General features: G+C 42.7%; 2 protein-coding genes across 5 annotated transcripts; one reads left to right on the top strand and one right to left on the bottom strand.

The window, feature by feature from the left end:
* Positions 1–6,979: 6,979 nt before the first annotated feature.
* znf668 (zinc finger protein 668) lies at positions 6,980–9,936 on the bottom strand. 2 transcript variants are annotated; one of them, XM_062055957.1, is made up of 2 exons: positions 9,328–9,936; positions 6,980–9,138 (listed from the first exon to the last, which is right to left on the bottom strand). In XM_062055957.1, the coding sequence occupies exon 2, from the start codon at positions 9,128–9,130 to the stop codon at positions 7,181–7,183; it is 1,950 nt and encodes a 649-aa protein (XP_061911941.1). In that variant the 5' UTR covers positions 9,131–9,138; positions 9,328–9,936; the 3' UTR covers positions 6,980–7,180. The 2 variants fall into 2 exon arrangements, with proteins under 2 accessions (XP_061911941.1, XP_061911940.1); XM_062055956.1 differs by having other exon boundaries at positions 9,617–9,935.
* Positions 9,321–25,102, top strand: znf646 (zinc finger protein 646). Of its 3 annotated transcripts, none has more exons than XM_062055955.1 (4): positions 9,321–9,770; positions 10,871–13,328; positions 14,445–15,434; positions 23,646–25,102. In XM_062055955.1, the coding sequence occupies exons 2-4, from the start codon at positions 11,035–11,037 to the stop codon at positions 24,403–24,405; spliced, it is 4,044 nt and encodes a 1,347-aa protein (XP_061911939.1). In that variant the 5' UTR covers positions 9,321–9,770; positions 10,871–11,034; the 3' UTR covers positions 24,406–25,102. The 3 variants fall into 3 exon arrangements, with proteins under 3 accessions (XP_061911939.1, XP_061911938.1, XP_061911936.1); XM_062055954.1 differs by having other exon boundaries at positions 9,321–9,774; XM_062055952.1 differs by lacking the exon at positions 9,321–9,770 and adding an exon at positions 10,072–10,251.
* Positions 25,103–26,155: the final 1,053 nt, after the last annotated feature.

Below are 26,155 nucleotides of genomic sequence, written 5' to 3'. Positions count from 1 at the left end.
TCACGTTGCTAGCTATAAATTCAATAAATCTGTGAAGTGACAGACACCCAAAAATGCTAACCCTTGTGTAATATTCATATTGTTGTTACTCAGCCGGTGTTTGTGGGTCTGATGGATGCATTTTGTGGCTTTTAATGCCTCACAATCAAACATTTTTATGTTAAAATACTGAACAGATGGGGGTACACAGAACATCAATTTCCACACTTCTATTAGCCCAGTGGACCCGGACATCTGTAATAGAAATGTGTAGGGGGGGTGTATGGTGTGTGGTCATTAAATATGTATTCTGATATATGTTCTTCACAGAAAATGAGCCAAAGTCAGTGAGTCTCAGTTTGAAAAATGTATTAATTGTATAATTTTTATTTTAATAAAAAATTAAAACGGGTCCCACACTTTTTACGTACAAACCCCGTTTCCATATGAGTTGGGAAATAGTGTTAGATGTAAATATAAACGGAATACAATGATTTGCAAATCCTTTTCAACCCATATTCAGTTGAATATGCTACAAAGACAAGATATTTGATGCTAAAACTCATAAACCTTTTTTTTTTGCAAATAATAATTAACTTAGAATTTCATGGCTGCAACACGTGCCAAAGTAGTTGGGAAAGGGCATGTTCACCACTGTGTTACATGGCCTTTCCTTTTAACAACACTCAATAAACGTTTGGGAACTTAGGAGACACATTTTTTAAGCTTCTCAGGTGGAATTCTTTCCCATTCTTGCTTGATGTACAGCTTAAGTTGTTCAACAGTCCGGGGGTCTACGTTGTGGTATTTTAGGCTTCATAATGCGCCACACATTTTCAATGGGAGACAGGTCTGGACTACAGGCAGGCCAGTCTAGTACCTGCACTCTTTTACTATGAAGCCATGTTGATGTAACACGTGGCTTGGCATTGTCTTGCTGAAATAAGCAGGGGCGTCCATGGTAACGTTGCTTGGATGGCAACATATGTTGCTCCAAAACCTGTATGTACCTTTCACCATTAATGGCGCCTTCACAGATGTGTAAGTTACCCATGTCTTGGGCACTAATACACCCCCATACCATCACAGATGCTGGCTTTTCAACTTTGCGCCTATAACAATCCGGATGGTTCTTTTCCTCTTTGGTCCGGAGGACACGACGTCCACAGTTTCCAAAAACAATTTGAAATGTGGACTTGTCAGACCACAGAACACTTTTCCACTTTGTATCAGTCCATCTTAGATGAGCTCAGGCCCAGCGAAGCCGACGGTGTTTCTGGGTGTTGTTGATAAACGGTTTTCGCCTTGCATAGGAGAGTTTTAACTTGCACTTACAGATGTAGCGACCAACTGTAGTTACTGACAGTGGGTTTCTGAAGTGTTCCTGAGCCCACGTGGTGATATCCTTTACACACTGATGTCGCTTGTTGATTCAGTACAGCCTGAGAGATCGAAGGTCACAGGCTTAGCTGCTTACGTGCAGTGATTTCTCCAGAGTCTCTGAACCCTTTGATGATATTACGGACCGTAGATGGTGAAATCCCTAAATTCCTTGCAATAGCTGGTTGAGAAAGGTTTTTCTTAAACTGTTCAACAATTTTCTCACGCATTTGTTGACAAAGTAGTGACCCTCGCCCCATCCTTGTTTGTGAATGACTGAGCATTTCATGGAATCTATTTTTATACCCAATCATGGCACCCACCTGTTCCCAATTTGCCTGTTCACCTGTGGGATGTTCCAAATAAGTGTTTGATGAGCATTCCTCAACTTTATCAGTATTTATTGCCACCTTTCCCAACTTCTTTGTCACGTGTTGCTGGCATCAAATTTTAAAGTTAATGATTATTTGCACAAAAAAATTTTTTATCAGTTTGAACATCAAATATGTTGTCTTTGTAGCATATTCAACTGAATATGGGTTGAAAATGATTTGCAAATCATTGTATTCCGTTTATATTTACATCTAACACAATTTCCCAACTCATATGGAAACGGGGTTTGTAGAATAATTATAGTTTTACACACAGAAAACCATGCAAAATGCATATAAATGCCGAATTAAATAAATAAATTAACATTATGATATAACTTGATGAGCAGAGAAGGGGGATGGGATAGCACCATTTTACTTTTCTTAGTTTACGCTTACAGGAGCAGTGTGGTGCATTCAGGGACAGTCTGGAAACATAAACTCAAATGTTACTTGGACTATTACCGTATGCTACACCGTTATTTGGCTCTACGGGGGGTTATTTTGTAGCCGTACTCGATACAAAAAAAGCACAGAGACACCAAAAACCGAGGCAGTGTATGAGACCCAATGCAAATTTTTGGTAAGTTATCAGAGTAAGAAAACTCTTCTACTGCTGTGGAAATTTGCCAAAACATGCATTCCTTGTTGCCCGTTCAGAAAAAAGAATACAGCACATGGCGAAACTGTAACTAAACCCCATGAATTAGATGAACTTGAAATTTCTTACACTGCTTGCAAACCACCACTGTAACTTTAGAGCGGTTAGCCATGAAACTTGGTACAAACCTTTAGGGCACTTGGACTAGTTCGCGCACGATTGGGGGGGAAAAAATAAAAAATATGGCCGCAATCAAGCAAAACATCTTTAGGGCTTAGCTACTAATAGTTAATGTCAGTGACCATTTGTCCAATGATGATAAAAAACTGTATTACATGGAAAGTGTTAACTAGATAACAAACTATGACACCAGCATCTTAAAATTATAAATTTTACATTTCTCAGTAGGAAGGGTCAAATGGGACAAATATAAATAAATAAATATTTAAATAATTACCTAAATGTCTAATTAATTAATTATAATTGAAATTAAATATATAATTGAGTCATTATAAAATGTATAATTACATTATTTGATCATTTAAAATAATTATTGATTTCATTATCTAATAATTTAATTATTTCACAATTTAATTAAATATGTCATGTTTTAATTAAGTATTTCATGATTTAGCAATTTCCCGATTCTGTTGATTATTTCATGATTTAATGATGTATTTAATTATTTCATGAACATGTGTGTCATTATGGGTCAGCTGCATATGATTGTGTATCGTATAGCTCATAATCATACCATAAGCACCGTGCGTGAAGAAGTGCATGTAAAATGTCAATTAAGGAATGACAGGGCACTTCATATGAATAGTTACTCCAAAACTGATACCTAGCCCCTTCCTGCTCTGTCACTGATAAGAATGTAATGGAGCGTGTCTCCAAGTAATGTCGTTGCCTCTCATGGTGTCACAGTGCTAGTGCTGTGATTAGGTGGGCAGGAATCGAATCGAGGTAGTGCCAGTAACATTTGGAACGTTGTCTTTGTTCTGTTTAATTTGTTATTTTGCACAAAAGACTTTATTTTAACATTCATTTCAGTACAAAACATCCACGATTGAATTCAAGTTTGATGTAAAAAGTATAAAAAATGTTTGACATAAAAACATTTGTAATGGGGATGAGGCGGCCTCACAATACAATTCTGCTCAGGCCCCCAGGGGTTTTACCTTTCAATTAACCACAACAGCGCCCCCACCTGTATGTAAAGAGGTATATCATACGTTTGGAAACGTTGAAGTATTTTGAGCGCAACCCAAAGCAGGTGCCAACAAGGTCTTCTAAAATGTAAAGTTAAAGTACCACTAATAGTCACACACACACTAGGTGTGGTGAAATTACTCTCTGCATTTGACCCATCCCCTTGTTCTACCCCCTGGGAGGTGAGGGGAGCAGTGAGCAGCAGTGGTGGCCGCGCTCGGGAATCATTTTGGTGATTTAACCCCCATTTCTAACCCTTGATGCTGAGTGTCAAGCAGGGAGGTAATGGGTCCCATTTTTTATAGCCTTTGTATGACTTTACAAAATTTACAAAAAAAGTCAAAATTAATAAAAGATTAATGGGATTTTGATTACTTGATAAACGCTGCACCGCACACTACAATGAACCACATGTGTCAAATTATATTTTGGTTTTATTCTTCTTGTTGAATACTCATTTTTATACTTTCAGATAATACTCAATACAAATACTTCCACAGTGAAACAGTTATGAATCACAAATGCAAAATACAGTCAATGCAAGTGTCGCGGCAGGAAATGAAACAATGTTACAGTGAAGGACGTACAGTAAGTGTGCAACATGTCATACTTAGGGAGTCATTACACCACAAACCAATGTTTTAGCAAACATTTAGTAGGAATTCATATAAAAAGTTACCATTGTTTGCCTAGACTAAATAATTACGAACCAAAAAAAAGTCCGAAAACGATCATCAGAGCTTTTCTACCAGTCATTCACGCACATAATTGACTTGAGATGCTGTCACAGAGAACGGCTGGACAAAAGGCGTCTAAAAGATCGTTAGTAAACAACAGAGGCGTTATGATGCAAAAGGGACAAGCGATATGAAATGGATGGATGTTCTGATCTTGTTGATCAATGAAGCCTCGAGGCACATTCACACGCTTATGGCCCCTTCCCCACCAGAACACTCCCACTTACGCCAAATCACTGCCATGAAGTTGTAAAGGAAAGATATGTAACAGAGTATGAAAATCAGGAATTTGGCAACTCACCCAGAAACAAATTGAATCATTGTCACAAGAAAAAAACAACTTGAAGACTGACACAGACATGACATTAAAATAATATCCTAAATAAGTGTTTAAGTTTTTGTAATCTCCACATTTCCTTTTTTTTTATGTAATATTTTAGTACCTATCTTGGTCTACAAAGTCCAAACTTAATAGCAGTTTTCAGGCTCCATACCAATTGTTATGGTCTTAAAATATTCTTATTCCAAAAACAAGTTTGGATTATTAACATTTTACATTCACGGCCGTCTAGTAACTGGATGTACTTTTTTTTGTGCGGGACTTTGCTACAAACTCCTACTGAAATGCAGTGAGCTTAGTTCGTTTTTTAGTTGTGTATCTAAGGTAGGGAGGGCTGCACGATTTGGGCCGAAAATAAAATCTAAATATTTTTTAGGGGGTAAAAACTACCTGACAACAGAAAATGTTATTGATTTATTTAAAGACACATTTATATGTGTTTTATTATTTCATATTTTTCCTCATTACTTTATGCCTTTTTGTTAAAGTTTTTACATCTTTTGTTCATTTCTACAATGTGCCATGGGTCCACAAGATGAGCTTGTTCCACAATTGACCCCTGGGCCAAACTTTAAACATTGCTGGTCTCAGCAAGAAGACACGACGGAAGTCAGCTCTGTTTTCTTAGCACTTATGGAAGCAATAAAGTATGGATTGTTTCTGGAACCTGCTGACACACAGCGGTGGTGATGCGTACTCCCTGGGCTTGTGGAGGCGGATCTCCACTCATGCGGAAAAAATGTGTATATACTGTATATGTGTATGTATATACTGTATATATATATATATATATATATATATATATATATATATATATATATATATATATGTATGTGTGTGACGCTAGCAAGTACCCGTAAGCAAGCAACACCAAAACTTTGATGTTTCATTGAGAATATAGACAATTACACGGGGCGCTTAAAAAGCTTTCAAATTGTTTTAGTAGGACTTTAGTAAGCTACGAAGCTGCACCACTTGATGGAACGCGGGGCATTGCGGCAACCATAGTCAGATGTATTGGGCTTCAACATAAATGTATTACTATGGTGTGTGTGTATAAGGAGCCACAAAATTGCACCTGTTAGGAGACCTACTATCTGGCGTTTTGTTTCTTTGCGCAAAACCAACTTTTCTTACCTATTGGTTGGTACCCGCTAATGTGTATTTGGGATCTGCATACCGATAAGTCCCAAAAATCAGCGCATGTCCGCCGATTTAGCCGTTTTTCTCCATCCTCTTGTTGTTGGGCATTCATCCTCTAATGTCGCCATTTCTAATATAAAGTAGCATACAGTTCAAACTTATATCTGTCAGTAGACTTGCTATGGAAGTGCTAAAAACCATCGGTGCAACAAAGATGACGGGGAGAAGCGGAGACCCGTAAATAAGACCGCCCACAAAACGGTGCATCCTGAAGAGACGGTCAGAAAGCGGCTTGAAGATGTTCTGAAAAACATAATCTATGCCATATTTTGACTACAGAACTATAGTTACGTGTTATGTACACCACAAGGAAGTGTTTTAAATGTAGGAAAAAAAATCATAATATGACCTCTTAAACCTCTAAAGGCTTAGTTGGCCACATGCGTGGACAGCACATTTTAGCTCTTATTTCCAAAATTGTGTACACTACTGAATTGGGGTCTTATGGCCGCTTATGTGGACACTTATACTGCCATCTGGTGGTGTCAGAAGAGTATAACATACAATGGAATTTGGAAAAAAAAAGGTGTAAAAATAACAATTAGCATGTCACTAAACATGAAGTACATGTTTGTTACTTATGGACTAAATACATCATATAAAAAGATGATTCTTAGTTTTTATTCTAATTAGGACCCGTATAAGCCCAAATAGCAAAGAGAAATTAAAAAAAGCATGTAAACAAACAGCTTGGGCTTAAGAGGTTAAGGCCCAAGCTGTTTTTTTTACATGCTTTTTTTATTTCTCTTTGCTATTTGGGCTTATTGCATGTAAAAAAAAGCATGTAAACAAACAGCTTGGGCTTAAGAGGTTAAGGCCCAAGCTGTTTTTTTTTACATGCTTTTTTTATTTCTCTTTGCTATTTGGGCTTATTGGACCCTAATTACAATAAAAACTAAGAATCATATTTTGATATGATGTACTTAGTCCATAAGTACACAAATGTGTACTTCATGTTTAGTGACATGCTAGTTCTTATTTTTACACTTTTTTTTTTCATATTCCATTGTATGTTTTACTCTTCTGACACCACCAGATGGCAGTATAAGTGTCCACATAAGCGGCCATAAGACCACAATTCAGTAGTGTACACAATTTTGGAAATAAGAGCTAAAAGGTGCTGTCCACGCATGTGGCCACTAAGCCTTTAGAGGTGTTAATGCGCCTTTTGTATGAAAATAGACCCGCTCATTGGCAGTGCGCCTCATAATCCGGTGCGCCCTATGGTCTGAAAAATACAGCAATCGTGCAGCCCTAACCCAAAGTGTATTTTAAAACAACACCAAATAACGACAGAGATACAAGACGGACCATTGATAGTTGAACATGTGTGAATGGACAAAAAACAAAAAAAGCTTTAAAGTCCTTCTTCTTTGATTAAGTAATCGGGTAGAGTCTGAAAAGTGGCGGTGGACATGGGGACGGGGACTGTCAGGGAGATGCTGCTGGCCTCCACAGTGCTTGGTGGTGGCTCACTAGGTGGTGGCTCACTAGGTGGAGGCTCACTAGGGGGCGGCACAGGTGTACGGGGCGGTTCACTAGGGGGCGGCGCGGGTGCAGGCAGCGGATCAGTGTGGATGATGTTTAAGTCAGTGTGCGAGGTGGCCAGGTGAGTCCGTAAGTGCTTGCGCAGGTAGGCGGGGAACAGGAACGCCTTCCCGCAGTGGGAGCAGCTGTGAGGTTTGCTGCTGGAGTGAATCTTCTGATGTTTGCGCAGGCCGGCCCGGTTGAGGAAGCCTTTGCCGCAGCTGGGACAAACGTGAGGCCTCGGCTTCGGGTGCTGCCTCTCGTGGTCCTGCAGCTCCGCCGGTTGCATGAACTCCGCCTGGCAGGTCGCACACGTGTGCAGGCCCGCCGTCTTCCCCGCGTCCATGGCATGGAGATTCTCGTGCACTTGGACTTCATCCCATGTGCCAAAAGTGGCGTCGCAGTGCGTGCAGGAGAACTGAGGCAGGGTGGTGTGGCTGCTGAAGCCTGCCGGCTCCTCTGGTTCTTGTCTCTGCTGCTCCGCCGCGTGAGTCCTCTCGTGTTTGCGCAGACTGGAGGACACCACAAACGACTTCAAACACTCCCCGCATTTAAACGGACGCTCTCCCGAGTGCACGCGGCGGTGCTTGTTGAGGCTGGAGCGCTCCGTGAACGACTTGTCGCACTCCGTGCACGAGAAGGGACGGAGACCCGTGTGGACCAGCATGTGACGCCGCAGATCCCAAGACGCCACAAAGGCCTTGTCGCAGCTCTGACATTTATAAGGCCGCTCTCCGGAGTGGACGCGCTCGTGCACGGCTAAGTCCGCCGGCTGTCGGAATCTTTTAGCGCATTTGTCGCAGGGGTAGGGTTTGAATCCTAGGTGGGCTCGCTGGTGCCGGCGGAAACTGGACGGGTCGGAGAACATCTTGCCGCATTGCGGACACAGGAAGGGCTTCTCTCCGGAGTGGGTGCGCAGATGAGACTGGTAGGAGGACAGCTGGGTGAAGCCTTTGCCGCACTGCTCGCAGTGATATGGTTTGTTTTGGGAGTGGATGCGCTGGTGGCAGACCAGCGAGGACGAGCGCGAGAAGGCCTTGCCGCAGTCGGAGCACAGGAAGGGTTTCTCCCCAGTGTGGGAGCGCTCGTGGTTCTTCAAGTCCTTCACTTCAGTGTAGGTTTTGCCGCATTCCTTGCAGGCGTACGGGCGATGGCCCTGGTGGTTTCTCCTGTGCTTACGGAACACGGACGGGTCAGCGAAGCTCTTGCCGCAGTCGCCGCAAAAGTACGGCTTCTCTCCCGTGTGGGAGCGCATGTGCACCTTGAGCTTGGACAAGGTGGGGTAGCTCTTAGAGCATTGGCGACAAGAGTAAGGGCGCTCGCCGCTGTGCTGCGTCATGTGGATCCTCAGGCAGATCGCCTGCATGAAGGCCTTGCCGCACTCGGTGCAGACAAAGGGTTTCTCTCCGGTGTGAGAGCGGCTGTGGTTGCGCAGTTCAGTGGGCGTCTTGTACGCCTTGTGACAGTCGGGGCACTGGAAGGGCCGCGGGGCCGAGTGGGTGCTCTCGTGTTTGGATAATTGCGCCTTGCTGGGGAACGTTTTAGCACACTGAGCACAGGCGTGCTCCGTCGCGTGTGCCGAGAGCTTGTGGCCGCGCAGCGCGGACACACTCCGAAAGGCCTCGGAACAAGACGGGCACTTGAATGACAGTTTGGATTTCGGGGGACGGCCCCTGCCTCGCTTTTTCACGGGCGGATTCTTGGCCACATCCTCCTCATCTTGCCCTGGAGGGGTGTCTTGCTCTTCAGGAGGCGGGCTGGCGGGCTGTGGAGAAGCCATCCTTACATCTGGAGATAAATTGTACAAAAATCAGCATTATGGAGACACATTATTGTGACAGTAAGCTGCTGCTTCGTAAAATACATGAGAGCGACGAGGCCGAATCATATTAAATGAAGTTCACATTATCAGGTGCAACTATAGAGCATTACGTCACAAAATGGCTGGCATTAGGACCTTAGGGACAATAAACTCACCGATTAGACGGCAGGGAAAGTCGGCGGGAATGAAATATTTTTGAGTGCGTAACAAGATAACAAGCCGCACGTGTCCGTGACGATATATGGATGTCACGGCGTTAATAAATCCTGACGATAAATTGCGTATAGTCCACTGTTAGCTTCCATGCTAATTTATTTCGGAGCGACACAAAATGGCTGGCTTTAGGACCGCCTGCATCAGCTGGCATCATTCGCGCAAGTTTGACTAGGCTAACATAGCAGTGTTATGGTTTTACTCTATTTAACAAACAAGTTGCACACTCGCCTGGAAATGAAACGTGGAAATGACTCCCCACACTATTCCTTGTCCGATGAAGCGGTTCGTTTTGACGGTCTGTGTGTGTACTGTGGCTGTCGGTCGGGCGGCGCTAGGATCATGATGACGACATTTACAGCAAGTCAAAAGTGAAACTGCCTCTGTATGTACGTAAAGATTTTAAATATTGCCAATTGTCTTCATGAATTCTTAACATGTAGGCTAAAGAATCATAGCTGGCTTGGTGGTATTTTAAATACATACGTATTAATATAAATTAACTCTCAAAAGACAAAGGCAGCCTAAGCCACATAAAACAATGTCAACTGGTAAATGTTTATTTTTGCATTAACCTACATGGAAACCAAAACAGTATTTGCTTCATCAATTTAGAAATTATTATTATTAAATAATAATTATTAACTACATTATTATTGATACATTATTTGTCTGGGAAGTAGGTTTTTTTAAGTGACTCTTGACGGGGGAAGGATTTAGCCGCTGCACATTTCCTGTTCCCTAGCAACAAGAGCAATGTAAAAGAAGAGATGGGAAGACAATTGGAAGAAATATCTTATCTTTAAGCTAACAAATACATTTTTGTGACTAATGAGCTCTTATATAATCGTCGGAATGTACATGAGGTGACTTCCAATGTTTTTACTTGAACACATTTGCTGTCGTTGTGTGAGTGCATATGCTTCCGGTCGTTTTGGTGCAATGTTTGTTTTGCTAGCTAGGATGTGGCTAGCAGTTAGCGCGCTAATCATTAGCTCGCCCAACACATTTACCGGCAGTTAGCTTATATATTTTTTAAAATGTCAAATACATTCATATATACATTTGTGACGCTGCGGTTCCCAATGGCTGCAGTAAGGCTTTGGTTTGTCGGTCTATTGACACAGTTATAGCCTCTTAGTGCAATGTGTTCAGGTGTGTTTAATTATGTTTCGTCTTTTCCCTTTAAAAACTTGATAATACCTAATTATGAGCTGTAATATGGAATGTTGTAACGATTTGTTGATATTGGGGTTTACACTTGGCTAACTAAGGTATCCAAATAGTTACACATTTCCCAGTATGGTGCAGTGCAGTTATACACAACAAACTATCTTTAGAAACGTCCACAATGTATCTTTTAAAAGGCAGGTTTCATTCGTGGAACTCTTATTAAATTGTGCCAGTGTACTAAATGATGATCAATTATGTAAGAAGAATGGATGATGTATACTAAACTAATATATTCTTTGTTGTTCCTCCCAGCTGCTACTCTTCTAATTGTATGGTTCTACTCCCCATCTGCCATTTTTTCCCCAATGGATTCCCTTTGGATTTAAAGAACTGTTCTCTATTGTGAATCAAATGCATCGCTCTCCTGCACATTCATACACTTCATATTCAGTGCGCTTGTTTCAATCTGCATCGTCATGGCTCAGCACGACCCGGCACGGGCGACCGGCTATCCGTGCAAACAGTGTGGGCTGGCGTTTCCCAACATGCCCGCTCTACTTGAGCACATAGACGCTCACCTGGACCAAGAGGAGGAGCGCAAATACAAATGCGATGAATGTGGGCGCGGATACAGACACGCCGGTAGCCTCACTAACCACAAAAAGGCTCATGACGTGGGGTCCTTTCAGTGCAGCGTATGTGGCAAGGAGAACCCTAACGCTTTGGCTTTGAAAAACCACATGCGTAGTCACACATCGCAGAAAAAGTACGCCTGCTTAGAATGCGGGAAAGCCTTTCGCCTGGCGACGCAACTTGCCACACATGAGAGGGTTCACCTCATCTTGCAAGAAAAGTGTGAAGACGTAGAGAATGAAAACTCTGATAGTGAAGACAAGACAGAGGTGTTTAATCCGCCATGTGACACCGCTGACGACGGCGACGGCGGCGGCGACCGACCTTTCAAATGCGACCTGTGTGACAAAACCTACATCCACCATCGCAGCTTGAGCAACCACAAGAAGACCCATCAAGTGGGGATGTTTGAGTGCACCGTGTGTTTCAAACTGTTCAACAACATGGCTGCACTCTATAACCACCAGAGGACTCACAAGGTCCGAAACGGCAGCAATAGCGGCTCAGTGTCTGACCTCTACACCAACTCCACACTGGAGCAGTTTTCTCCTCAGAGTCATGATGCTCCTGTTAATTTCTGCCATTTATGTCAGGTTCTCTTTCCAAGCGATGAGGAGTTCCAGGAGCACATCCAAATGCATAACTCATCATCCGCATCATTTGGGCTGCCAGATAACGCGGCAGAGAGCCAGGATGTGACGTATGACAGCAGGTCTAAATCAAGCTATTTTGCACATCCTATAACTAACCCTTCTTTGTCACTAGTAGATAAGAGTCAAGGTTTTAATGGCCTCATGTATTCAGACTGCGGCAATAATTCAGCACCTCAGGGAGAACCCTCGCTCCCGAGTGATGACGTTCCCGCTCTGGCACTGAATGTATCTGACTCAAACGCTGTTGAATCTGCCGAGCGTCCCTTCAGGTGTCAAATCTGCGGCAAAAGCTACCGCCACTCCGGAAGCCTCATCAACCACAAAAGGTCACATCAGGTCGGGATTTACCACTGCTCAGTCTGCAAGAAGAGCTACCCTCACCTGGCTGCACTCAAAAGTCATCTTCGGCTGCATAAAGGTCAGAAATCCTTAGGCCTCAACGGGGATGAGGATTGGCTCTCCTTAGAACCCTTCACTCTGGACGACCAGCAGGGATTCTTCCCCTCACAGGAAGAGGAAGACCTCGCAAGCCTGGGTGTCGATCAGGAGAACGGGGCCATGTATAGCGAGCCGTTTAATCAGGAATTACCTCCGGATATGAGCGCACAGCTACCTCACAGTGAGCACTTGATGCAGAGGCACATGTGTGCTGACTGCGGTGAGACGTTTGCAGACATCGCTGGGATTATTGCTCACAGTTGCCCTTTACTACAACAGGCAGACACCAAGGGGACCTTCCAGGACAGCACCGATATGTCATTTCATGGACAGAACGATGCCAATCATCAGGGTTACTTTGAGGAAGAAAGTATGAGCAACGACCGGCTGAATGGTGACGAAGAAGATGACAGTGATCTTTACCAGTGCTCTATTTGTGGGAACAGCTACAGCAGCATGAGGGCCCTCAGGAGCCATCTCCGAGGACACACTCAATCCCAGTGCACTGCCACCACCAGCTCCGGGCCCTCGTCCATGTCCTCCCATGAGGAAGCGAGAGAGGACGAGTCAGAGGAAATGATGATCTGCAGCACTTGTGGAGAAAGCTTTGCCAGCAGACAGGACTTACTCACGCATCAGGTTGTGCACATCAAAAACTCAGACGACATAATCAGTAAGCATGACGAGCCAGGAGGCGATGAGGAAGCGGAGAGCATCATCTGTGGTAGCTGCGGCATCTTTTGCAGCAGCTACCATCACCTGGAGAACCACAACTGCACAGCTAAGAGGAAAGAGGAAGCAACAGCAAATATTAAGGAAGAGGATGTAAAAGCAAAGGATGTACAAGAAGACAGGAGCAAGGAGGCTTCAAGGGATCGTCGGCACAGGTGTGATCAGTGCGGCCGCTCGTACAGACACGCCGGTTCCCTCCTGAACCACAAAAAATCGCACAAGACTGGCGTGTTCAAGTGCCACATCTGCCAGAAGCGCTTCTACAACCTGCTGGCTCTTAAAAACCACCAGAGGTCCCACTTTGATGTCAAGAGGTCAGTCCCAGGCAAAGTACATTTTAAAACTACAAATGATTATTATATTCTTATCAGTCATTATTTGTGACTTTTTTCTATATTATTATTAGTAGGATGGGAAAAACGCTGGAATGCAACATCTAACAGCTGATGTCATGTTTTTATTCTTCAGTACAGTAGAGTATAGAACAGTTATCAACAATCAATTTTACACAGTCACCAAAGTTATTCACAACAATCAAATCATCGGTTATTATTGCCATCCCTACTTGTGAAGTTGGGACATAGCTAGGGATGTAACGGTTACCGTTAAAATGATAAACTGTGGTAAAATTTGTTAGTATTAGCGTTTCAAATTGGAATTCTCGTAAAATTGTGGTTGATTACCACACTATAAAAAAAACTTACCATGATACTGCTCATTTCCCGGAAAAGCAGCTTGCGCACTAATCGCTAGCTAGCTTAATTACAAAAAACACCTGTGTTGCCTTTTTCTAATAAATAAAAAACATATTAAAACAGAAGTAGACAAACATATGTAAACACTCAAATAGCAACAATATGGCTGTTAAGATGCCAGAACAATATTTTAATGTTTCTTCTGCCAATGAAGGTGTGCGTGCGTGCGTTTGGCTAATACATTTTTTTTTTAAATAAAACTTAACTATAAGAGCAACAATACCGTAGTACAAATGATAACTAATGGTTTTGGTCACAATAACTGTAATATGAAAGGTTAGTATCGTTATAGCTCTACAGTCTACACATAGCATTTTACTACTTGGCAGCAACCAGCAGAGAGCGCTATTAGTTCAGGCCCAAACACTTTGCTGCCTAAATGGGCTGCCATCAAAATTTAAATGGAAAGTAGATACGAGATATTTCCAAACATTAAATACCTTAAACCTGGTCACTAGAGGACATTTTGTCAACATCAATTCGTCTTTATGCTTTCAACTTTAGTACTTCTGGTGTATACATCAATATATTCCTTCCCATATACAAGAAAAGTGTAAACATTTGCTAACTTTTTTCTGATAATCCATTAGGAAGCTTATTACAATGTTCATGCTGTCAGCAAAGGAAGGTTATATGTATGCATCATTTTGTCTGTTCCTCCTCTCTCCCCATCAGGCACACTTGTCACGAGTGCGGCAAAGCCTTTAAAATCCAGAAGCAGCTTTTGAACCACCTCAGGAGGCATAAGGAGAACCGGGCCAAGATCCAAGAACTAAATGACCAAATTCAGGCCCTGATGCAGTTGAACAGGACCGGGTTTGAGGACGATGCCAGAGAAAGGCAGGAACAAAAGAGACCGGATGTCGGAGTCAAATCAGAGGACATGGGTGACCGGCGACCGTTTGCATGTGAGCAGTGTGGGCGCACGTATCGCCACGCAGGAAGTCTGGTCAACCACAGGAAGTCCCATAAAACAGGCCAGTATTACTGTTCTGTTTGCAACAACGCTTACTCCAATCAGCTGGCAATGAAGAACCACTTACGCACACACTTTGCCAATAGAAAGCATTCTTGCCAAAAGTGTGGAAGAGGTTTCAGAGGTAAGAAGCAGCTGTCAGCCCACATCTGTGCAGACTCACGTAAGGGCGGGAGGCGGAGCTCGAGGCAGAGAGCTTCAAAGTGCAAACAATGTAAACAGACGTTTCCTACTGCTGACCAACTGGCGGCCCACACCTGTGGCAGATCTCCACGAAGCGGCGGTGCACAAGCAAAGGGTAAAGAGGAGCGGGCGTTCACGTGCAACATATGCCAACGCAGCTATCGCCACGCAGGCAGCCTTCTCAACCACAAGAACACCCACAAGACGGGACACTTCACCTGCACCTTCTGCTCCAAGCCCTTCACCAACCCTATGGCGCTGCGCAATCACACGCGCATCCACACGCAGAAGAAGAAGTACACGTGCGTCACATGTGGGAAGGCCTTCCGTCTGGCCAGCATCCTGCACAACCATCAGAAGGTGCACGTCCGAGCGGACGGACACTTCAGCTGCTCGGCGTGCGGGAAGAGCTTCCAGGGAAGGTCGGGCCTTAAGAGGCACCGATGCAGGAAAGGTGAGGCAAGCAGCAGCGTCCAGCAAGGAGAGAACGCGGACAAGTGCTTCACGTGAGTTACTATTACTAGCCATTGTGTGTGTGATGTACTTTCATCATATCATTGTTTTGTTTACACTCACCTGTCACAACATCTCATGCAGGGGTGCCCTTTACCTCGGTCGCAAGCTACCGGTAGATCGCGGAGGGTGTGTCAGTCGATCGCCAGCCAGTCATTAAAAAAATTGCCCTAAAAATTAGCGATCATCAATCTTCACTATAAAGTCACTTTTGTCACTTGACTGACATTCGTGGCACTCAAGGATCTTGTGAGCTGACGCTGGCTGCTGCGAGCTCAGTATTAAGAAAAAAACGACTAACGGAAAGGAGAGGAAAAACTTTTTATTTCAACACTCTCGCATCGTACATGCTGTCAAAAGCCTAAAGACCAACCGCACAGTGTGTGTGTGAGTGTGTGTGTGTGTGTATATGCAGTAAAGGGCCAAAAGTTTGGACACACCTTCTCATTAAATGTGTTTTCTTTATTTTCATGACTATTTACATTGTAGATGGTCACTGAAGGCATCAAAACTATGAATGAACACATGTGGAGTTATGTACTTAACAAAACAAGGTGAAATAACTGAAAACATGTTTTATATTGTAGTTTCTTCAAAATAGCCACCTTTTGCTCTGATTACTGCTTTGCACACTCTTGGCATTCTCTCGATGAGCTTCAAGAGATAGTCACCTGAAATGGTTTTCACTTCACAGGTGTGCTTGAAGCTCATCCAGAGAATGCCATGAGTGTGCAAAGCAGTAATCAGAGCAAAGGGTGGCTATTTTGAAGAAACTAGAATATAAAACATGTTTTTAGTTATTTCACCATTTTTTGTTAAGTGCATAACTCCACATGTGTTCATTCATAGTTTTGATGCCTTCAGTGACAATCTACAATGTAAATAGTCATGAAAATAAAGAAAACACATTGAATGAGGAGAAGGTGTGTCCAAACTTTTGGCCTGTACTATATATATATATATATATATATATATATATATTAGGGCTGCAACAACTAATCGATTAAATCGATTATTAAAATAGTTGCCGATTAATTTAGTCATCGATTCGTTGGATCTATGCTATGCGCAGTTTTTTTGTTTTTAAATTTAAAAAAAAAAAAAAAAAATTTTCATAAACCTTTATTTATAAACTGCAACATTTACAAACAGCTGAGAAACAATAATCAAAATAAGTATGGTGCCAGTATGCTGGTTTTTTTTCAATAAAATACTGGATAGGATAGAAATGTAGTTTGTCTCTATTATCCGATTATTAATCGATTAATCGAAGTCATAATCGACAGATTAATCGATTATCAGATTAATCGTTAGTTGCAGCCCTAATATATATATATATATATATATATATATATATATATATATATATATATATATATATATATATATATATATATATATTATACAAACCCCGTTTCCATATGAGTTGGGAAATTGTGTTAGATGTAAACATAAACGGAATACAATGATTTGCAAATCATTTTCAACCCATATTCAGTTGAATATGCTACAAAGACAACATATTTGATGTTCAAACTGATAAACTTTTTTTTTTTGCAAATAATCATCAACTTTAGAATTTGATGCCAACAACATGTGACAAAGAAGTTGGGAAAGGTGGCAATAAATACTGATAAAGTTGAGGAATGCTCATCAAACACTTATTTGGAACATCCCACAGGTGAACAGGCAAATTGGGAACAGGTGGGTGCCATGATTGGGTATAAAAGCAGCTTCCATGAAATGCTCAGTCATTCACAAACAAGGATAGGGCGAGGGTCACCACTTTGTCAACAAATGCGTGAGAAAATTGTTGAACAGTTTAAGAAAAACCTTTCTCAACCAGCTATTGCAAGGAATTTAGGGATTTCACCATCTACGGTCCGTAATATCATCAAAGGATTTAGAGAATCTGGAGAAATCACTGCACGTAAGCAGCTAAGCCCATGACCTTCGATCCCTCAGGCTGTACTGCATCAACAAGCGACATCAGTGTGTAAAGGATATCACCACATGGGCTCAGGAACACTTCAGAAACCCACTGTCAGTAACTACAGTTGGTCGCTACATCTGTAAGTGCAAGTTAAAACTCTCCTATGCAAGGCGAAAACCGTTTTAACAACACCCAGAAACGCTGTCGGCTTCGCTGGGCCTGAGCTCATCTAAGATGGACTGATACAAAGTGGAAAAGTGTTCTGTGGTCTGACGAGTCCACATTTCAAACTGTTTTTGGAAACTGTGGACGTCGTGTCCTCCGGACCAAAGAGGAAAAGAACCATCCGGATTGTTATAGGCGCAAAGTTGAAAAGCCAGCATCTGTGATGGTATGGGGGTGTATTAGTGCCCAAGACATGGGAAACTTACACATCTATTAAGGCGCCATTAATGCTGAAAGGTACATACAGGTTTTGGAGCAACATATGTTGCCATCCAAGCAACGTTACCATGGACGCCCCTGCTTATTTCAGCAAGACAATGCCTAGCCATGTGTTACATCAACGTGGCTTCATAGTAAAAGAGTGCGGGTAGTAGACTGGCCTGCCTGTAGTCCAGATCTGTCTCCCATTGAAAATGTGTGGTGCATTATGAAGCCTAAAATACCACAACGGAGACCCCCGGACTGTTGAACAACTTAAGCTGTACATCAAGCAAGAATGGGAAAGAATTCCACCTGAGTAGCTTAAAAAATGTGTCTCCTCAGTTCCCAAACGTTTACTGAGTGCTGTTAAAAGGAAAGGCCATGTAACACAGTGGTGAACATGCCCTTTCCCAACTATTTTGGCACATGTTGCAGCCATGAAATTCTAAGTTAATTATTATTTGCAACAAAAAAAAAAAAGTTTATGAGTTTGAACATCAAATATCTTGTCTTTGTAGTGCATTCAATTGAATATGGGTTGAAAAGGATTTGCAAATCATTGTCTGTGTTGGCCCTGCGATGAGGTGGCGACTTGTCCAGGGTATACCCCGCCTTCCGCCCAATTGTAGCTGAGATAGGCTCCAGCGCCCCCCGCAACCCCGAAGGGAATAAGCGGTAGAAAATGGATGGATGGATGTATTCCGTTTATATTTACATTTAACACAGATTCCCAACTCATATGGAAACAGGGTTTGTATGTATATATATATATATATATATACATATATATATATATACACACACACACACACACACACAAATAAGACAACAAGAGAAGAATGCAAAATTCTCTTTTCTAAAGTAAATCTGTACAGCAGATATGGGCATATACATCAACAATATGATTTGCCTTCGTGGCTGTACAGGACAGATTTTGAAAAAACAAAAAACTTTTTTTAAATCGATTGATTTTTTTTAATCGTTACAAATAAGGATTGCATTCATTCAATATTTTGACACTTCTACAAACAGGGCCGCTGTGTAGGGTGTTAGAGTTGGGACAATAACAAGGGCCCTGGACTGGCAGGTGTTGAGTGGAGGGCAGTGGGGTTAGGGTACGAGACCATAAATTCCCAACAGCGCTCCCGCTTAAGAAAATCTCCCCCACCATGGCCGCTGGAACACAGAGGGCTAGCTCTCAATTTGTAATGTGCGCTTCCATTCACTCCTGACTATTACAAAAGTACTAATTTCTGATTGCGTTCTGCCTATGAGGCAGGAAGGGCTGGTGGGATGCATTGTGGTGGTCCACAAGCATGCACTTCTTACTGGCTAAGAAATAAACATGCTATATTGCATTGCTATTGTAAAACCTCCTAAATTTTAACCTTTTGATCCTGGACCCACAGCAGAATGTAGTTTAATGTTGGAGCCAGTCCCTGTGTTGTTTGGGACCCGCCACAAGAGAGGTGGAGGACCCTTTTTCTTGTCGGGGGGTCATTTCAGTCTTTATAAAGTCCTCTGAGGGTCGTACTAAGTGTAGGAAAAATATGATGCATCAGTAGAACACATGTTTATTATTATCATACACTATAAAGGCGGGGGAATCTCATTGGAATCCTCCAAATCCCAGCTGAGATTTTATGTTCCGTGTAGTATCTTAAGATCTTAGTATTTGGGTTAAGGGTCTTTTTTTCACACTTCCTCTGAGCTTTGACTTGTTTTTGGAACTGCATGGCATACCACATCAAACGCATACGGCCAACAGGCCTTAGACTTTTTAGATCCTCAAGGGGTCTCAGATTGCTTGTATTCTGTCACGTGACTTCTTCCCGGAAGTGAAAAACAGTGGTGGTCAACCAAGCTAAGATGGCTGTTGTACAGCAAGCAGTGCGTGAACAATCTGAGTACAAAAGAGGCTTAAATCTTCCTGCAAAAAGCAGATACGAGTGAAATCTCTTAACTATGCAATGGAAAAGATCCCTGTACTTTTATCAAAAAAAGATTTGTCGGGTGATATCAAGGATTATATGTCGGTCGCGTTCCCAGACATGTCAAACCATTCTACACTACAAAACAGATGAAAACCTGGAAAAGCATGGAGTCTGCAACTTCTTTATGTGTGGCTAGTTCAAGGTAATTGGTATCAAGACTCTCCTGGATAAATATGCTTTGCGTCTACTGATTTTTGTTGCTGTAGCACGCGCCATTTACGAGTAGCGTGTTTTTCCCCATCTTTATCAAAATATAACTATAGATGTCAACATTGTGTATGTGCTGAAATATTTATTAATGATTGCTGCCTTTGGTAAAAGCTTAACTCTTTTAGGTTTTGCTCACATTTGCTTTTCTTTTATTTAGAAAAACTTTTTTGAAACACTAGTAGCAAACATGTGTTTAAGAAATACAAATAATAACAAGATATTACTTAAATGGGAAATAATAAACGTTAAAAGTGTATCAAACACCCTCTAACAATGTGATCACTGCAAACTCGTGCATTCTTCGTCTCTGCTCCCTTGGACTGCAGTGTGAGCTGCTTTTCTTGTCTTTGTTGCGTAAATCTTGCAGGCTTTTATCCTTTTCGCGATTGGAACGTTTCAAACAGCTGAAAACAACACAAGCAGAGAGCATTTTTTCTTCGAGAAAGGCTAAATGGTACCCATTGAGAACAGAGCTAGCTTGACCACCACAAATATTTAATGGGCTTGACGTGAGTCGGACGTGATGTCAGTAAAATCCAAGCAATTGAACTCGATCCCTACTCCCAAAGGATCCTAATTTTTTTACATTACAAGAAAACATGTGTGGTGCCCCCTATGGGTTCTACCTAAAATGCTTACATGTAATACAGTTTGATCATCATTGGACAAGTGGTTATAGACCAGTGTTTTTCAACCTTTTTTGAACCAAGGCACATTTTTTATAAATTTTACAAAGGACATGTTGACTCCATCCATCCATTTTCTTCCGCGTATCCGAGGTCAGGTCGTGGGGGCAACAGCCTAAGCAGAGAAACCCAGACTCCCCTCTCCCCAGCCACTTTGTCCAGCTCCTCTCGGGGGATCCCGGAGCGTTCCCAGGACAGCCGAGAGACATAGTCTTCCCAGCGTGTCCTGGGTCTACCATGAATTGATTAACGTGGACCCCGACTTAAACAAGTTGAAAAACGTATTCGGGTGTTACCATTTAGTGGTCAATTGTACGGAATATGTACTGTACTGTGCAATATACTAATAAAAGTTTCAATCAATCAATCAGTCTTCCCCGTGGCTTCCTACCAGTCAGATGTGCCCTAAACACCTCCCCAGGGAGGCGTCCGGGCGGCATCCTGACCAGATGCCCGAACCACCTCACCACTCCTATGAGTGGTGAGCATACTTGCCAACCTTGAGACCTCCGAATTCGGGATATGGGGGGGGGGGGGGGTTTGAGGTGCAGGCAGCATACCCCTTACCCTTCGAGCTTTTCTGGATGAAATGAAATTCTTTTTTCCAATCATTTTGGAACTTGCAAGCGTATTTCTTTTTCTTACTCGTTGTCGCCATGTCTCTTCTTCGTTCTTCTGCTTCGTCTCCTTCTTGTTGTGTGTGCAGTTGTGCACTGAGCTCCAAAAGCTGTAGATCAGACCTGGGCATTCTGCGGCCCGCGGGCCGCATCCGGCCCTTTGTGCGTCCCTGTCCGGCCCGCGTGAGGCCAATTATAAATTACAAAATAAATTTTAAAAAGTATCTATGTCGAGTGTGCAATACAACGGTGCTGCTTTTGTTTTGAAAATCGTTATTTGTATTACTTCCGTGTGGACGTATGCGTGATTGTGAGTGAATGTGAACAACTGCAATTACAAAATAAAGTTGAAAAAACATCTATGTCCTGCGCGCAATACAACTGTGCTGCTTTTATTTTGAAAAGTATTATTTATGGGCGTGTGTCCGTGTGTAACCTGCGAGTGAAGGTGCACATGCAGCGACAAGTGATGCACGGTTTACACCCGAGACGCCAAAAAGAGAAAAGTTGATGAGGAATGCCGTGTTTTCAACAAGACATGAACTGCAAAGCAACGTCCCCTCACCTAAGGTGCGTGCCTGCGCAATTGCGCACTGCTCAAGCGTCCGCTGCGCGCAGCAAGTATATACCGCGCACCAAATCAAATCCCATCTGAATTCTAAACAAAATAAACATATTTATTCTATGTAATTTTGCAATGCAACTTTGAGTGACAGTGGCAACAAGCGGCCCTAATGGTGTTCGTCAACACCGTTCAATTGAACACCGTTCAATTATTGTAACGTCTATCGAGATGCTTCGAGGACAGGAATTATATCGATCACTTTATTGAACAAAACTGTTTATATTCGGCCATAACCACACCAAAAACATGAGTAAAACAATTCTATCTCGAAAAACTAGTCATTTTCTGCCGTACAAACCAGGCCAAAACCAACTTGTCATCTGTCACCAACACGCATAGCACTAAACCACTGGTGCGTTTATGGCCACACAAAAAGTCGGACAACTCAAACACCACACAAAGTTACACTATGACTCCTCAGTCATACGTGTGCTTATTTTACTGTCATTTATTATTAATGTTAATTTATTTATATTAGTCATGGAATGCTGTTACACACACTATGTTGAAGTATTACTATTATTATTAATTATTATTATTATTTATCTTACGGTATATATCAAAAATAATATTGAGCAAAATTTAATTGAAATATTGTCGATGTGGCCCTCCAGCAGTGCTCGGGTTGCTCATGCGGCCCCCGGTAAAAAATAATTGCCCACCCCTGCTGTAGATGTTATTGTAGCGTCCCGGAAGAGTTAGTGCTGCAAGGGATTCTGTGTATTTGTATACTTGTACCAAGTATGCCTTGCGTTATCATTAAACCAGTTAATAGATGATACAACGTGTCAGCAGTTCTTGACATCTTCGAGTAAAGACCATTGTGAAACCCGCCCTACGCTACATTATTATGTGACTGGGCCGGCACGCTGTTTATATGGAGGAAAAGTGGGCGCCTGGACAGCATGCGGCTGTTAAGAGGTGAAGGTTTCAGGTGAGAGAGGACGTTAAACGCAGTGTCTTTAAGGCACGCCTCCAATATTGTTGTCCGGGTGGAAATCGGGAGAAATTCGGGAGAATGGTTGCCCCGGGAGATTTTCGGAAGGGGCACTGAAATTCGTGAGTCTCCCGCGAAAATCGGGAGGGTTGGCAAGTATGGTGGTGAGCCCATTGGAGGGCTACCAGGCACTCGCCATCGAGCCCCACCTCCGGGCCTGGCTCCAGAGGGGGGCCCCGGTGACCCGTGTCCGTGCTAGGGAAATCTGAGTCCTCGTTGTTTCTTCTTCATAAAGGTCTTTGAGCAGCTCTTTGTCTGATCCCTCACCTAGGACCTGTTTGTCTTGGGAGACCCTACCAGGGGGCATACACCCCTGGACAACATAGCTCTTAGGATCATTTTTGATACGCAAACTCCTCTACCACGATAAGGAGGACATGTTGACTCAACATTGAATAAAAGTTCAACATAAACTAAATATAATTGTAACCTTGAGGTAATTTAGTCCGTAGTTGTAGTTGCAGAGCACGGTGAGGATCAGCTACTGAAGTGACCGCTCGCCATCATCATGTGACCCCTTCTAGTGATTGTGGCACCTCGTCAACCTCATAGTGTTTATGCCAAGGGTGCGTGCATATCTTGGAAGAATGATTACCATTTTGTGCGCTGCAGTTCAGGGCTGGAAGAGTTGCACACACAAATTGCTTTATGGGAAGTCTTGATCTTTCCACATTAGGAGTGGATGTGATTTTGTTACCAATGTCTTCCTGTTGCAGGTGTGACCTCTGCGGCCGCTCCTACCGCCACGCCGGCTCCCTCCTCAACCACAAGAAGACGCACTCAGAAAACCTCCACCACTGCGCCTTGTGCCTGCAGACGTTCCCGGACCCCCTCACGCTGCAGATCCACTCCCAGATGAGGCGCCATTGCTGCCCGGACTGCGGCAAGACCTTTTGTCTGGTCTCGCACCTGCAGAGCCACATGGAGACGCACTCCAAGGTGCGCTCCGGGCGCCACGCAGCCGAGGGAGAGCCTGAAGAATTGGGCTGGGACTTGGAGGCTTCCAAGGAGGTCCCCCCGCCTTTATCCCATCTCCCCGAAAGCGACGCGGCAGAGAAGGAGGAGAAGAGCCACGTGTGCGAGCACTGCGGTCGCACTTACCGCCACGCCGGCTCTCTCCTCAACCACAAGAACAGCCACAAGACGGGCTCCTTCTCCTGCGCCGTGTGCTTCAAGGAGTTCACCAACCTGATGGCCCTTAAGAACCATCGGCGCATTCACACGGAGCCCAAACGCTACCAGTGTCTGGAGTGCGGGAAGGCGTTCCGCGTGTCCACGCAGCTCATTTGTCACCGCAGGATCCACAGCAAAGAAAGACCATTTAGCTGCTTGCTGTGCGACAAGAGCTTCTCCAGCAAGTCCAACCTGAGGCACCATGAGAGGATGCACCAGAACCAGCAGTCCTTTGACTCCGCCTCTTTTAGCTGGGACGCTAACACCTTCATGGGCTTGGACATGATGGGCTCCTTCCTTTGAGCAACATTTTACCTCCAATTATTTCAAACAGGACTTTTGGACCTAAAAGAAACTCTTAACGTCAAATACCTCCTAGTTGGTTGTTGGAAAACTCCTAAAAAGCTCTTCTAGTACTACTACTACTAACATTACCCTTCAAGTCCATGGTTCTATGCTAAAAGCATCTTCTTTATTTATCTACTGTACTTGTATGTGTGTGGAAGTAGGAGGACTCTATGAATGTTGTCTTCTGTAGCCTTTGACAAACTGGATGGCAGGAATGAACACCAACAAAACAAAACAAGAAGTCTGTCCTTTTTATCCACAGTGGCAAAGCAAGAGTCCTATTGTTTTTGGATGAGCCATCAGAAGTTACATTGGTGCATTTACTTGCTTTTCTTCAGTTTTCCCTGTCAAAGCGAGCACTTCATTGATGTTAGCCGATAGCCAACGTAAGACGACTAAAATGAGCTAATGTCATTTATTTGTTTTTAACTTTCGGGGTTTGTCTTTTTAAGGTAACAACTTGTTTTGTTTTTTATTTTGAACTGACTTCTCGGTACACACAAATGTAGTACTTTTGTAGTACCTGACCAAGTGTTATGTACATTTTTTATTATGTTTAAGTAACTGTTGAGGTGTTATTGTGTAAAAGTTGACTGTACTAAACTTCACACAATGCAGTGGCTATAAAATATAAACACGCCCTTAAAAAACATGTTTTGGTATTATTGAAATAGAAATAAATCTTACATCATTTAAATATTTTTTTAAATATTGTTGTAGACATTTAAATTATAATAGGCATAGAATAAAATATTTTTCATTATATTTAAAAATGTTACGACCTATAACTGCTACATTTCTATTTAAATTGGTGCTGTCAAATGATTCACGTTTTTAATCGGATTAATCACACTTGAAATTGGATTAATCATGATTAATCGCAGGTTTAAATTTAAATGAACTAAAAAATAAAAAAAAAAGCCCAATATTTGGACACAAATGCAATTTTATTATCAGAATCTCACCCAGGAACAATTTTAAATGTATTACTTGATATTTGGTAAAAAAAACTTGGTCACAATTTTATCTAAAGCACAGTCAGGGTGTATTTTGAAGTGAAATTTGCCAGCGAGTACAACAGTCGATGTCTCTTTATTCATGTTTGTGCTAATGTATTGACCAGGGGCCTCATGTATTAAGTGTTGAGTGGATTTCCTACAAAAAATTGACATACGTTCAAATCCAGAAAACAGCGTACGCAAGAAAAAAAAGTGTGTGAAAGCACAAATCCAAGCTTTTTTCTTTTGTTTCGTGGCAATCAACGTGGCATTGATTGGCTGGGCACGCCCGGGCCACTCCCCCTTAATCAATATGCGAATCATAATGAAATTAACCAGGCGCCTGGGATGTGCACGCTCTGCCCAATCAAAATTCAGTAGGAGGTGCTTTTTTCTTATGTTTCGAGCGAAGGAAAGAGGGTTGAGTGGAAAAGCGTGTGTGAGGCTGTCGATGAGAAATATGTGGTACGACATCAACAAGATGCGTTTGCATGGCCAACACAGGCGAGTGTAGCGGAGATAAAATAGTGTTGCAGCAGTTGAAATAGTCGCTGCGATGATGCGTAAAACTGTAGAAGAGGGCAAGTGACTCTGATCACCCCCAATTTACATCTGATTTGTGTAACTTACAACAAAATGTGTTCATACAGTAGCCTGCTCCCAGCCAGATTAGAGTTTCATGTGAAAATTATGTAATATTTGGTGTA

The sequence above is a fragment of the Entelurus aequoreus genome, linkage group LG08 (assembly GCF_033978785.1).
Source record: "Entelurus aequoreus isolate RoL-2023_Sb linkage group LG08, RoL_Eaeq_v1.1, whole genome shotgun sequence".
Taxonomy (NCBI): Eukaryota; Metazoa; Chordata; class Actinopteri; order Syngnathiformes; family Syngnathidae; genus Entelurus; species Entelurus aequoreus.
The sequence above is the reverse complement of the archived record's forward strand: the minus strand, read 5'-3'. Positions and strand labels throughout refer to the sequence as shown.